Source organism: Dendrobates tinctorius, unplaced genomic scaffold, assembly GCF_039654945.1.
Source record: "Dendrobates tinctorius isolate UK_male_01 unplaced genomic scaffold, ASM3965494v1 ptg000046l, whole genome shotgun sequence".
NCBI classification, from domain to species: domain Eukaryota; kingdom Metazoa; phylum Chordata; class Amphibia; order Anura; family Dendrobatidae; genus Dendrobates; species Dendrobates tinctorius.
Genome location: NW_027361714.1, coordinates 8,042,287 through 8,057,395, shown reverse-complemented (window position 1 = coordinate 8,057,395; position 15,109 = coordinate 8,042,287). Strand labels below are relative to the sequence as shown.

At 41.6% G+C, this 15,109-nt stretch overlaps 1 protein-coding gene across 1 annotated transcript in view; it reads left to right on the top strand.

Annotated features, from left to right (window-relative positions):
- SYTL3 (synaptotagmin like 3) overlaps positions 1-6,834 on the top strand; it is a 185,505-nt gene extending 178,671 nt beyond the window's left edge. Inside the window, exon 15 of the mRNA XM_073575690.1 lies at positions 5,555-6,834. Within this exon, the coding sequence (XP_073431791.1) occupies positions 5,555-5,682 (128 nt within the window). The 3' untranslated portion in view covers positions 5,683-6,834. The remainder of the gene's footprint in view (positions 1-5,554) is intronic.
- Positions 6,835-15,109: the final 8,275 nt, after the last annotated feature.

Sequence of the window (15,109 nt, the reverse complement as noted above, 5' to 3'; positions counted from 1 at the left end):
AAAATGAGAAATAATATCAAAGGCACAAACAACACAAACTGATCAAGTTTTACAAAAAAGTCCAGCTCCTTCAAATATATAATGATACCACGTCAGGTAGGGATGTATACTCTATTTGACCCTATAGGGCCCTATAATTATTCCCTACCTAACAGCGGAGGTTGGCACCCTCTTGGAACGCAAATGGTGCCCCCGCTCTACGGTGGCTATCCCTACTCACCCTGTTAAATTCTATATATAAAGTGTATCAGATTACAGAGAAAAAAATGGCTGAGTACAACAATGCATAATCAAAAGACTCATGCCAAAAACCACCAAACTAGATGGGGGTGAAAAACAGTAGCTGGAACATTCATTATTTTATGGGAACATAGTGCATGGGCGAACAAAACTACACTATACTAACAATCCCTATTTATAGATATTCCTGCCTGACAGCGGAGCTGTTTCACCCTAAGTTACTCTGGTGCCCCCGCTCCACGTAGGCTATCCCTTGCTGACCCTTACAATGATGGTACCAGCAATCTCTATAAGGGTGTATATAGGGCTAAAAACAGCAATTACATTGCAACCTGTTGGAAATTAGCTGTCACAAATAATCCCCCACACAAATCTCAAATCAATGAGGGTGGGTTACCAACATATACCAAATGGCAACCGATAGCTTCTATGGGAGATCAAATTAAGTCTCTTTCCAAATACAGATCTCAACTGATTCAAGGATCATATACAACTTGATAACATTTTTCTCCCATGAAATAAAAGCCATTGGCAATATAACCCCTATCCCTCATGCTCAAAACATTGCACTATGCCCAAAATGAAAATCAACAAAAATTCATATAAGTATAACTTAGCTCATTGCCATTAGAATGTCGCCTCAACGTGTTTCCCTCCCACGCAAGGAGTTCATCAGGAGGCTCATGATGCTATTAGATGCTCCCTCAGATTATTATTCAATGGACGAACACACCATCTATTTATCATCAGGGCACACACCCCGGTCCTTACCCTTCCTACAGATTCTCACAAAAGTCTGAACATATGCATATCATATCACCCCATCACTGTGTAGAATGTCAGAATTACTGTAGTTTATTGGCATTAGTCAACTACAGTATGTGGTATGCTGTCATATCATAGGCATAAATTAACACCTCCCCACTACAGTAGTTCAAAAGATTGGGGGATTGTACTCCACCTAAAGGGGCATATGATTGCAAAGATGGCAAGGCTACAGTAACCCAACTCTTAAATTTAAATATACACATATATACCAAACCTCATCTCATCCTCAAAGTATTAATTCCCCAAGGTATATTATAGGGTAGTAATGGGTTCCCCACACTCATGATTCTCCATTATCCTTAGATAGCTTGATATAACAAAATAATAATGAATAACAAATCATACGGATCAAAAAATATATATATCAAATTGACCCCACCAAGCCCACAAATCCTCTCATAGATCTGTGGTAAATTCAAGGTTTTCCTGTATTATTAGACATGAGAACAATTGATATCAGATATCCTTTACATTGGGTCCTTTTCAAATGAAGCACCCATACTTGACCCGATCATTCAGGCCCCTTGGGGCCATGGATTCCATTTTAAAGATCCATCATGCCTCTTTTTGTAAAATCAGTCTATACCAGTCACCCTGCCTGCCACTTTGTTTCACTACTTCCAAAACACAAAAGGAGAGCACATCTCCATTGCCCCCATATGCCTCCCATATGTGGCGGGCAACAGGAGTATCTCTCTTGTTTCTTATATCTCCCACGTGCTCACTTATCCTCCTCCTGAATTCCCTCTTGGTTTTACCAATATAGTTTTTTGGACAGGCACACGTCACCATATAATCTACTCCGACACTTTTACAGTTCGCAAAATCTCTGGCAAAAAATCTTTTCCAATTTGATGCCCTCAAAGTTTTTTCCTGATGTCACATATCCACAGAACGAGCAGTTTCCGCATCTAAATGTACCAAAGACCTTTCTATCCAGCCACGTGCCCTCCTGTCTAGCTTTCTTATAGTGGCTGTGTACAAGTCTATCTCTGATAGAATGGCCTTTACGAAAAGTAACCTCTGGTTTTCTTGAGATTATGCCTGATAGGTCAACATCTGCCTGCAGAATACTCCAGTGCTTATTGAGGATTCTATAGATGTGATCCACTTGATTGTCATAAGTCCCTATCACTCTCATCATATTGTTATTCTCAACTGTAGTATCGGGTCGCAGTAACGTGTGTCTCTGCCCTAAAGGCATTTCTGAAGGCAGGCTCCAAAACATAATCGGGGTACCCCCGTTCCCTGAACCTCTCTCTGAGCTCATAAGCCTTTACCCTAAAGGTCTCTGAACTCAAGCAATTCCTTCTCGTTCTAAGATATTGACCATGGGGAATACCCCTCTTCAACGGGACAGGATGACAGCTGTCCCATCTCAAGAGGGAATTCGTGGCAGTGGGTTTCCGATACACACTTGTCATCAGACTACCCTGGGGATCTTTTGCAATTTTTACATCAAGGAAGGCCAATTCCTTATCACTGCTCTCTGAGGTAAACCTCAGGCCGATGGAGTTCACATTCAATTCTTGCACGAACCCTCCAAATTCTTCCTTTGATCCCAACCATATCACAAACACGTTGTCTATATACCGGTACCAGGCGGCCACTTTATCCACCCGCCATTCCTCAGCACTGGTAAAGACCATTGTTTCCTCCCACTAGCCCAGGAGGAGATTCGCATACGAAGGCGCACAAGAGCAACCCATTGCAGTCCCCCTGAGCTGGTGGAAGTACTTACCATCAAATGTGAAATAATTGTGGGTCAGGATGAAGTCCATCAATTGATATACCAAGATATTATGCCTCCTAAAATAGGTGGCCCTTGTTCCCAGGTAAAAATCCAGGGCTTTTAAACCCATTTTGTGTGAGATACTGCTATAGAGGGCTTCAACGTCTATGGAACCCAACAGGGCCTCCTTTTCCACGGTAATACCATCGATTTTAAGTAATAAGTCAGACGTGTCCCTCACATAAGATGGTAGAGCTGTAACAAACGGATGTAATATCCTATCAAGGTAGATCCCAACGTAGGAGCCATTGGATAACTAATTTAAGCAAGAATTTTTGAGTTTTTGATTTTACCCTGAAATGAAAGCTGAAAGTCTGAACTTCAACTGCATCTGAATTGTTTTGTTTAAAATTCATTGTGGTAATGTCTAGAACCAAAATTAGAAAAATGCTGTCTCTGTCCAAATATATATGGACCTAACAGTATATATGAATTCTATGTGTCTATATCTATTCTTTCATTTCTTTATTTAACCTGTCAATGTGATTTTACTGTATTGCTAAATGAATTGCCGGCTTTTTCTAAAGGACACCGGGTGCGATTTTATCGCAAGTCACACATCTGGTCCGTTTGTAATCCGATTTTTTCTCGCACACATAGACTTACATTGGCGAGTCCGATCCGAAAATCGGTGACAATCGCAGCATGCTGCGATTGTCTCGGTCCGAGGAAACATTCCGAAAAAAAATCGGATGATGGGAGCTGCCCCATAGAATAACAATGGGACGAGTGCTATGCGATTTTTTATCGCATTGCATTCGTCCGATTTATTCGCTAGTATGACTCCAGCCTAATCCAGATAGTCATACCACAGAAAAACTCGAATAAATAACATTTTCCTCATGTCTGCTTTACATCAGCACCATTTTTAAAACGCTAATTTATTTTGTTAGCCTTTTAGGAGGTTTAAAAATGTAGCAGTGATTTTTCATTTTTTCAAGGAAATTTACAAGAGTTATTTTTTTGAGGGACCTATCTAGGTTTGAAGTGACTTTTGGTGTGCTATATATGGAAAACCCCAAACATGATACCATTTTATAAACGGCACCCCCTGACATATTGAAAACTGCTGTCAGGTAGTTTATTAACCCTTCAGGTGATTTTCAGGAATTAATGCAAAGTGGTATAGCCAGAATGAAAAAGTGTTTGTTTACCACCTAAATGTCGCTAACTTCTGAACTGGCCGCTGTAGCCGGGAGATTCTAAGGCCGCTATTTGGCCATGAACTGCTTTGGCAAACATCAGGACCACACAATCATGATCTCAGTGTGTCAATTAGATTAAAGTGCAAGCCCCCACAATCTATTAACCATTTATTTGATGTAGTCACTTTTGACAGCAGCAACTAAGGAGTTAAACAGATATGGATGGTGCCAACACTGATCATTTGTGATACAGCAAGTTGTCAGATATACTGTAGTGGACAGCCGACAGCTGCTGGATTGTCACCTGTATGGGGATGATATTCCCTTATACCTCAGGTCAGTAAATATACGTATTGGCGGTCATGAAGGCTCTAGAAGTGTGTATTCTGTGCAGTTTGTCAACTACAACCCCATTTATAAATTCTTGCATCCTTACAGATATCATAGGGAGGGAGAGAGGGATAATAAATACTGTATTTTTTGGACTATAAGACACACCGGACCATAAGATGCACCTGTTTTAGAGGAAATTAGGAGAAAAAAACTGAAGCAAAAAATGTGGTCAATTCTGTACTTAATATCCCCTATCCTGGTAAATATGGTCCCCTCATCCCCATCCTGATGCACATGGCCCCTCATCCCCATCCTGGTATGCATGCCTCCTCATCCCTAGCAGGGTATGCATGGCCCCCTCATCACAGAAGTAAATCCAGCTCACCGCCTGCAGTTCCACACTTCTGCAGCAAAGATAGCACCTGGGCAGGGTAGAACATCCAATAGAGAAAGTAGAAAAATCCAGCTCACAGATGAAGTCCAAATAAGTGCATTTTATCTTCGAAAGTACATGAAGCAAAGATTAAAATTGTATGTTCACAAAGAAAATACAGGCATCTTTTTAGAATTTTATTTTCTTAAGTACCGTCACACGTGACTGCCGGTAGCAGCAGGAAGCCGGTGGCTGACACTGTGTGCTACTGAAGAGCAATGAATGCTCACTGCTCTCTGCGATGAACAGTCCCGGTGAGTATTCCAGCAGCTGTGCTCTGCTTGTGAGCAGCGCATGATGTCCCTGACATGTGCTGCTTACCAGCATTAAGCAATTGCTGGCACCGGAGCAGGACCCTGCGAGGGAGCGGAGGAAGGTAGGTGTAATGTTTTTTTATTTTAATCTTTTCTGATGGGGCCATGCATACCAGGAACGGGATGGGGCCAATCATACCAGGAATGGGATGAGGCCAATCATACCAGGATGCCAAAAAGAAATGAATATTCATTGCCCTCCACGTCCATGTGTGTGGAATGCAGTGAATATTCATTTCTCTTCAGCAGCGGGCACAGGAGTTAGCCGCAGCCACCGGCTCCCCCACCTCCCCACCACAACCAGAGCCAGTACATCAGGACTATAAGACACCCCCCATTTTCCTCCACATATGGGAGGAAAAAGTGCGTTTTATAGTCTGAAAAATACGGTAATAGATAGTGGTTGCTTTGCTAAAGTTCCATTGCAGAGATGCATATATGATGTTAACGATGACGTGTTCTCTTCTAGGTGACGAGGAGGGTGCCAGTTACTGCCACCAATCGGCACGTCTTTGGGAGCAGCTCCTCAGTACGCCTAATGAATGGATGGAAGAGACTCTTTTGTTGCAAGCCAACAAGGGGACTTTTTATTTTTGACCTTCACATCCAAGTACCACATGTTGATTTGCCATATTTCAACTTTACACACTGATTCAAGGAAACAATATTAAAATCATATTGTTCTGACTTTTTATTCTGCTACAAATCAGGGAAAAGAGAATTTAATCTAAATTCCATTAAAAAATTAGTGATAACGTTACAAACATTTGTGGATTACAAATCATTGAAGCTTTTCCAGGGAAGCTATCAGAGAAGGTGTGCGGGACGATCGACCCAGTGGCTCAAAGCCAATGATAGTCCATACATCTTTTGGTAACAGCACTGATGAAATCTAAACCCTGATTGTATAGCTTGTACATATGGATATGTTTAGCTGATATCTCATCAATGTTTCTTTTAATTGATTTAGGTGACATTTCATGCTGATATGTGGCTTTACCTGTTTGGTTTGTCTTACTTTTACTGATTACTATATGTGAGTTTCTTATTGTCTTAGCCTCTGTATCATCATGAATTAACAACTTTAGTTGTTATGTAGAAAAAAGTAGCAACCAGCCTTGCATCTGAAGTAAAATGTGTGTATTTTTTTGCAAAATATCTGACAATTTTTGCATTTTTTTGCACTATAGAAAAATTTTTGAAGCCAAGTGCCTGTATATTACCATATTGCCACTTCTGGATGACATTGTTTTGCCGTGACACTTAACTGTTAGGCTGTGTGCCCACGATGCGATTTTTAAGCGTTTTTGCCGCGATTTTCGGCACGAAAATGCTGTGAAAACCTTTAAAAATCTTGTATAGAACGCACCCCATGCATTCCTATGGCATTCCGCACATGCTGTGCTAATGCTGCGCTTTTTTACACGGTGGAATCGCATCGCGGAAAAAAAACGCAGCATGATCATTCTTTTGTGCAGAATCGCAAAGAATTGCCGCGATTCCGCACCCATAGGAATGCATGAGAATCGCTTACTTCCCGCATGTGGCTATGCCCACCATGCGGGAAGTTAAGCGTCTCATGTGCGGTTGGTACCAACGGTGTGGAGGAGAGGAGACTGTCCCTTCAGGCCCTGGGTACCATACCCCTGTAAAAAAAAGAATAAAAAACAAAAAATCGGGGTATATTTACCTTCCGACGTCCCGCGCTGCATTCCCGGGCCGCAGCGTTCCCAGTAATGCCTTGCGGCAAGGTCCTGTGATGACGTGGTCTCGCGAGATCGCTATAGTAACGCGAGACCAACGTCATCACAGGTCTCGCAAGGCATCGCTGGGAACGCTGAGGCCCGGGATGGCAGCGCAGGACGTCGGAAGGTAAATATACCCCGATTTTTTATTTTTTTTATCATTTTTAACATTTTATCTTTTACTATTGAGGCCGCATAGGCGGCCTCAATAGTAAAAAGCTGGTCACACTTGTTAAACACTATGTTTGACGAGTGTGACCAACCTGTCAATCACTTTCCAAGCGATGCTTCAAATCGCTTGGAAAGTGCTTGAGAAAATCGCGGCAAAATCGCGAACATAATCGCGGTGAAATTGCAAGGAAAAAACGCGCGATTTCTGGGAAGGAGTCCAGTTTTCATTGTGCGTTTTAAAACACTATGTGGGCCCATAGCCTTAATGTGACACACAGATACCGTAGAGGGTACCCTTTCTTACATGCAAAATTAATTTGTGGAAGTGTTATGAGAATTATTGTGGGGAATAATAATAATAAACCTAAAGAATAAATATATTTATCACATGTTCTTTAATAACAGGTTGGCTACACCTAACTTCAAGAGGTTTCCAGAATATAGGCTTCTGAAATATATTTTTTTCATGTAGCACCTGCACAGGGTTGTGATACGGAATATAATATATACCCTTATTAGAATTGTTTCCGCTTCTGAAAGAAGCGATTATATAATGTTGTTTTATTACATATATATAGAAAATGGTTTTAGAGAGAAACTGTCAACTCTCCAGATATGTCTGTGTTAATAAATATGTGCAATACACAAATGGAAAACAACACTTGAGCATCATAGCATCTCTCTTATTTCTCCTGGATAACGATGAAAAATTGATCACTCAAATACATTTCAATCTCCCAAACAAGTTATCATTTCGTGACCTCAGGTGCCAGGCAAGGAAATGAGGCCGTAAGCTATAAATCAAGCTAATGTGGCTGGTGCTGGGCGTGAAATCAATCTGTGGAATAAGTGGCTTGTGAAGTGCTTAAGAGCACTTAAAAAAAAAACACTGAAGTGGTGCTTTATTTCAGTGTTGGAGTGGTGTTGCTAATCTAGGTTCCATGACCCCAATATTATACTTATCATCTTCCGTCTTCCTGGTGCCGCTCTGTTCCTGTGCCACTGTCTTGTCACCGCAACTTCTAACTGAGAAAATGGTAACAAGCTCAGTGCAAATCTATGAGAGCCCTGCCCTGGCTATCATAGACTTTGATTGAGTTGTGACGTACAGAGCAACTAGCAAACACTGGTGTGAGCTGGTAGGTCAAAACCTGCAGAAGACCGACCAGAGTAGCGCCTATAAAAGATGAGGTCAGGGGATAATTATAATACTAGGGTAGGGTATTTAGATTAGTAGTACCACTACAGCACTGAAATAACAAAATTCAGGAGTGGTACTTCAGTACCTAATTTACATGTGAATGAAAGCAGTAATTGATGCAGCAACAGATGGAAGATATAAAGGTGTTGATGGATTTACATTTTAGAGACCTGTAGGACTATACATGTGGTTTGGGGGATTAGGGGGTTATCTTACTGACAGATTCCCTTTAAAGTAATATCTGGTTTCAGAGTTTCCTATTTAAAGGCAGGTTAAGAACCCTTACGAAAACAGAGTGTAAAAAGCTGTTGCACTTTACTAAATCCATCACATCCCAAGAGCTAATGTCTTCTTTCATTTACTGTACTACATCAACATTTCTGTATGTATTATAGAAGTGGTACTGACAATGTGGTCACATGATGTTTTTGCTGGAAAGAATGATGATTTTATGAATAATTTACACAGCAATTGTGGTCTATGTAGCAAATGTCATAACAGGGACAAACAGGACAGAAGCAGAGAATGAGGATGAACTTTCATCATCACACAATACAAGAAAAAAGGACAGATTTTCTTGTGACTAATAGTTTTTGTATCCCTTATCAAAGCACCAAGTAATGGCTAACTGAAAAGATGATAACAAATTTCAAGCTTTCGAGACTACTCAGGTCTCTTCATCAGGCATAGACTAATACAACATCTGAAGAATCACATATTTATACACAACACAGCACATAAATAATGCCCTGAGGAAGAAGTAGTTCTTACTTCGAAACGCGTTGGGAATAAATGGTTGATCTTTCACCATAATTGGAATCCTGCATTTTGTCAAGCAGCGCATGGAAGTCCATAAATTATTTCCATAAGAATTGAAGCATGCCGAGATGAAGAGACTTAAAGCCGCAATGCTTCTCTGGGAAATATGCAAATTGTCTCTTCAGAGACGAAGAGGACTAGAACTCTAGTTCCACCTATTGGAAGTAGCAATCCAAAAAGTCAATGTCGACCAACGAGCTTTGTCACATGACTCAGGATAAAAGCCAAACCGGAATGTCAATTTGCAGACACTGTTTCTTTTTTTTTTTTTGTTTTAAACCATTCAGGCTAGTTATAAACAACTCAATATAAGCTCAACTTAAATTCGTTGTTTCAACTCTCATCATCATGGTTCATATTTATTTTAGTATAACAAACCAAAGATATACACAAAAGACATCCTATAGCTAAACATCAATAAAATTCACTGATATTTGATCAGGTGCTGCCATTTTTTAAATTCCAAATGCCCTCTGCATCAGAACCACCACCGCCTTTACTGTCTAATTTATAAATCAAGAATAATCTGGAAAGGATCAGCCCGACACACTTATTCACAGATACATGCTTCTCTTTGAAAAGTCCTAAATTCCTCACATCCCACAAACTCTGCATCACACAAGTCATAATTAACCATTGGATTCTATTTTTCACACGACCACATGCACCAATTCCAAACATCGCAACACGCCAGTCAATAAAACTCACACCCGCTAACTCTTTACACAACCCACCTACACACTTCCACACACTGCACGCGTAATCACAGTCCCACATAGTATGCCACACAGTCTCACATCCACCACATCCTTCCCTCGGGCACACATCAGTTCTGGTCAGACCTCGTTTCTTCTGAACCTGTCACACATCCAAAATATTGTGCAAGGACATCCATACAACATCCCCTTGTCTATTAGACATCCCGTGCATTCCCAATCTCTTTCATGCAACTGATACTTCACTCCCTCTCAATCTCACAATATTACATTCCACATCATTCTTACGTATTATTTTCACCACATTCTTAGCCATTCTAAAATCATTCATCGGCACACTCAGTAAATCATGCTTCCTCACAAACTTCTCAATCACCTCATACCAGACCAGACACTGGAAAGCAACAGGCACTCTAGCATCCCTCTTTCTCCAACATAAGCCATATAACATCCAACCAGCAAAATAACTTGCCATATACGCTCCCTTATTTCCTTTATTCAGCAAAATAACAACAGTTTTGATACACTGAAGCCCCAGAAAATTCTCACTGTTTGGAAAGGCCATGCCACCATGGTGACACACCTTGAAAAGACTCTCTCTTAAGTTTCTCTATTTTACTGCTCCAGAAAAAAAGTAAAAACTAACTTTTCCACTCTTTTTCTATAAGACGGTGGAAAAACTGTTACAATAAAAAGCAAAATCGGGAGAATCACCGCTTTTATGATCAAAATCTTACCTCTCAAGGTCAAGTCTCTCAGTCACCAAAAATTTAACTTAAGGCCCTTTTACATTTAGCGATGCACCAGCGATCCGACCCGGTCAGGATCGCTGGTGCATCGCTAAATGATCGCTAGTGAGCTTCCACACAGGCAGACCTCACAGCGATGCAGCAGCAACGCAGCGCACGATACTCACCTTTCACACACAGCGATCCAGACGTCCTCCCGCCCGCGTCCAGCGTCGCTTGTCTCCCACAGCAGGAAGCCCCAGCAGGAAGCCGACGACGAGAAATGGAGCCGCGCGATCAGCGACAGACAGCGGGGGAGCCGGTCGGAGGTATCACACATAGCGATATCGCTAGCGATATCGCTATGACGTCACAAAATCAGTGACGTTTTAGCGATATTGCTAGCGATATCGCTATGTGTAAAACCCCCTTTACGCTCTATGCGCAATCCACACTCCTCCCAGCTCTCCTTACCTTCCAAGTCCTTATTAAATAATACGCCCAGCACTTTGATAGCACCCTCCTCACACTTTACCCCCTCCATTTTAACCCCATCATCCCCAAAACATTTAAAACCACATTTATTCCTATTCACTCTAAAGCCAGATGCACCACAGAAAAACTCCAGAAGCAACTTAACCCTACTCATAGACGCAACACTTTCACTCACAGCCACAACATCATCCATATATCCAAGAACTTTCACATGCTTCCCACCACTTCCAGGTACCAACAAACCTTGCACCATTTTATCACGTCTTACCAAGCATAACAAGGGTTCAATCACACATACAAACAAGACAGGGGACAAGTGATTCACTTTCTCACTCAACCACCCATTAACCCCTTCATGACCCAGCCTATTTTGACCTTAATGACCTGGCCATTTTTTGCAATTCTGACCAGTGTCCCTTTATGAGGTAATAACTCTGGAACGCTTCAACGCATCCTAGCGATTCTGAGATTGTTTTTTCGTGACATATTGGGCTTCATGTTAGTGGTAAATTTAGATCGATAATTTTTGCGTTTATTTGTGAAAAAATCAGAAATTTGGTGAAAATTTCGCAATTTTCAAATTTTGAATTTTTATTCTGTTAAACCAGAGAGTTATGTGACACAAAATAGTTACTAAATAACATTTCCCACATGTCTACTTTACATCAGCACAATTTTGGAAGCAAAATATTTTTTTGTTAGGAAGTTATAAGGGTTAAAAGTTGACCAGCGATTTCTCATTTTTACAACAAAATTTACAAAACCATTTTTTTTAGGGACCACCTCACATTTGAAGTCACTTTGAGGGGTCTATATGGCAGAAAATAACCAAAAGTGACACCATTCTAAAAACTGCACCCCTCAAGCTACTCAAAACTACATTCAAGAAGATTATTAACCCTTTAGGTGTTTCACAGGAACTAAAGCAACATGGAAGGAAAAAAAGGACATTTTAATTTTTCCAACAAAAATTTTCTTTCAGCATCAATTTTTTCATTTTCACATGGGCAACAGGATAAAATGGATCCTAAAATTTGTTGGGCAATTTCACCGATACCTCATATGTGGTCATAAACCACTGTTTGGGCGCACGGCAGGGCTCAGAAGGGAAGGAGCGCCATTTGACTTTATGAATGGAAAATATGCTGGAATATTTAGCGCTTGCCATGTCGCGTTTGGAGAGCCCCTGTGCGCCTAAACACTGGATCTCGCCCACAAGTGACCCCATTTTGGAAACTAGACCCCCCAAGGAACTTATCTAGATGCATAGTGATCACTTTGAACCCCCAGGTGCTTCTCAAATTGATCCGTAAAAAAAAAAAAAGTACTTTTTTTTCACAAAAATTATCTTTTAGCCTCAGTTTTTTCATTTTCACATGGGCAACAGGATAAAATGGATCCTAAAATTTGTTGGGCAATTTCTCCTGAGTACACTGATACCTCATATGTGGTCATAAACCACTGTTTGGGTGCACGGCAGGGCCCGGAAGGGAAGGAGCGCCATTTGACTTTTTGAATGGAAAATTAGCTCCAATCGTTATCGGACACCATGTCGCGTTTGGAGAGCCCCTGTGTGCCTAAACATTGGAGCTCCCCCACAAGTGACACCATTTTGGAAACTAGACCCCTTAAGGAACTTATCTAGATGTGTAGTGAGCACTTTGAACCCCCAAGTGCTTCACAAAAGTTTATAACATAGAGCAGTGAAAATAAAAAATCATTTTTTTTCCTCAAAAATGATTTTTTAGCAGGCTATTTTTTATTTTCACAAGGGTAACAGGAGAAATTGGACCAAAAAAGTTGTTGTCCAGATTGTCCTGAGTATGCTGGTACCCCATATGTGGGGGGGGCACTGTTTGGGTGCACGGCAGGGCGCAGAAGGGAATGAGCGCCATTTGACTTTTTGAAATGAAAATTAACTCCAATCGTTAGCGGACACCATGTCGTGTTTGGAGAGCCCCTGTGTGCCTAAACTTTGGAGCTCCCCCACAAATGACCCCATTTTGGAAACTAGACCCCCTAAGGAACTTATCTAGATGCATAGTGAGCACTTTGAACCCCCAGGTGCTTCACAGAAGTTTATAATGCAGAGCCGTGAAAATAAAAAATCATTTTTTTCCCTCAAAAAAAATAAATTTTAGCACGCAGTTTTTTTCACAAGGGTAACAGGAGAAATTGGACCCCAAAAGTTGTTGTCCAGTTTGTCCTGAGTACGTTGATACCCCATATGTGGGGGATGACCACTGTATGGGCACACGTCAGGGCTCGGAAGGGAAGTAGTGACGTTTTGGCATGCAGACTTTGATGGAATGGTCTGCGGGCATCATGTTACATTTGCAGAGCACTTGATGTGCCTAAACTGTGGAAACCCCCCACATGTGACCCCATTTTGGAAACTAGACCCCCCAAGGAACTTATCTAGATGTGTGATGAGCACCTTGAACCCCGAAGTGCTTCACAGAAGATTGTAACGCAGAGCCATGAAAATAAAAAATCTTTTTTTTTCCTCAAAAAATGAATTTTTAGCTCGCAATTTTTTATTTTCACAAGGGTAACAGGAGAAATTGGACCCCAAAAGTTGTCCAGTTTGTCCCGAGTACGCTGATACCCCATATGTGGGGAGGGACCATTGTTTGGGCACACGTCGGGGCTCGGAAGGGAAGTAGTGACGTTTTGAAATACCGGCTTGATCGAATGGTCTGCGGGCATCATGTTACGTTTGCAGAGCCTCTGATGTGCCTAAACAGTGGAAACCCCCCACAAGTGACCCCATTTTGGAAACTAGACCACCAAGGAACTTATCTAGATGTGTGGTGAGCAGCACTTTGAACCCCCAAGTGCTTCACAGAAGTTTATAACGCAGAACCGTGAAAATAAAAAATCTTTTTTTTCCTCAAAAAAATGATTTTTTAGCCCGCAATTTTTTATTTTCACAAGGGTAACAGGAGAAATTGGACCCAAAAAGTTGTTGTCCAGTTTGTCCTGAGTACGCTGGTACCCCATATGTGGGGGGGAACCATTGTTTGGGCACACGTCAAGGCTCGGAATGGAAGTGGTGACGTTTTGAAATGCAGACTTTGATGGAATAGTCTGCGGTCATCATTACGTTTGCAGAGCCCCTGATGTGCCTAAACAGTGGAAACCCCCCACAAGTGACCCCATTTTGGAAACTAGACCTTCCAAGGAACGTATGTAAGATGTGTTGTGAGCACTTTGAACCCCCAAGTGCTTCACAGAAGTTTATAATGCGGAGACGTGAAAATGAAAAAATCATTTTTTTCCACAAAAATAATTTTTTAGCCCCCAATTTTTTATTTTCCCATGGGTAACACGAGAAATTAGTCCCCAAAAGTTTTTGTGCAATTTTTCCTGAGTACGCTGATACCTCATATGTTGGGGTAAACCACTGTTTGGGCACACGTCAGGGCTTGGAAGGGAGGGAGGACCGTTTGACTTTTTGAACGCAAAATTGGCTGGAATCAATGGTTGCACCATGTCGCATTTGGCGACCCCCTGATATGCCTAAACAGTGGAAACCCCTCAATTCTAACTCCAACCCTAACCCCAACACACCCCTAACCACAGCCCTAACCCTAACACATCCCTAATTCCAACCCTAACCATAACCCTAACCCTAATTCCAACCCTAACCCTAATTCCAACGCTAACCCTAATTCCAACCCTAACCCTAATTCTAACCCTAATTCCAACCCTAACCCTAATTCCAACCCTAACCCTAATTCAACCCTAACCCTCTTTCCAACCCTAACCCTCTTTCCAACCCTAACCCTCTTTCCAACCCTAACCCTCTTTCCAACCCTAACCCTCTTTCCAACCCTAACCCTCTTTTCAACCTTAACCCTAACCCTCTTTTCAACCCTAACCCTCTTTTCAACCCTAACCTTAATGGAAAAATAAAAATATTTTCTTTATTTTATTAGTTGTGCCTACCTATGGGGGTGATAATCGGGGGGTTTATTTACTTTTTCTTTCATTTTGATCACTGTGAGAGTGATCAAAATGAAAGAATGGAATCTGCAGCCGGCAGATTCGAGCGGGCGCACTGCGCATGCGCCCGCCATTTTCTAAGATGGCGGCGCCCATGAACCGGACCCGCCGGACACCGGGAGCGACAGGGGGACTTAGAAG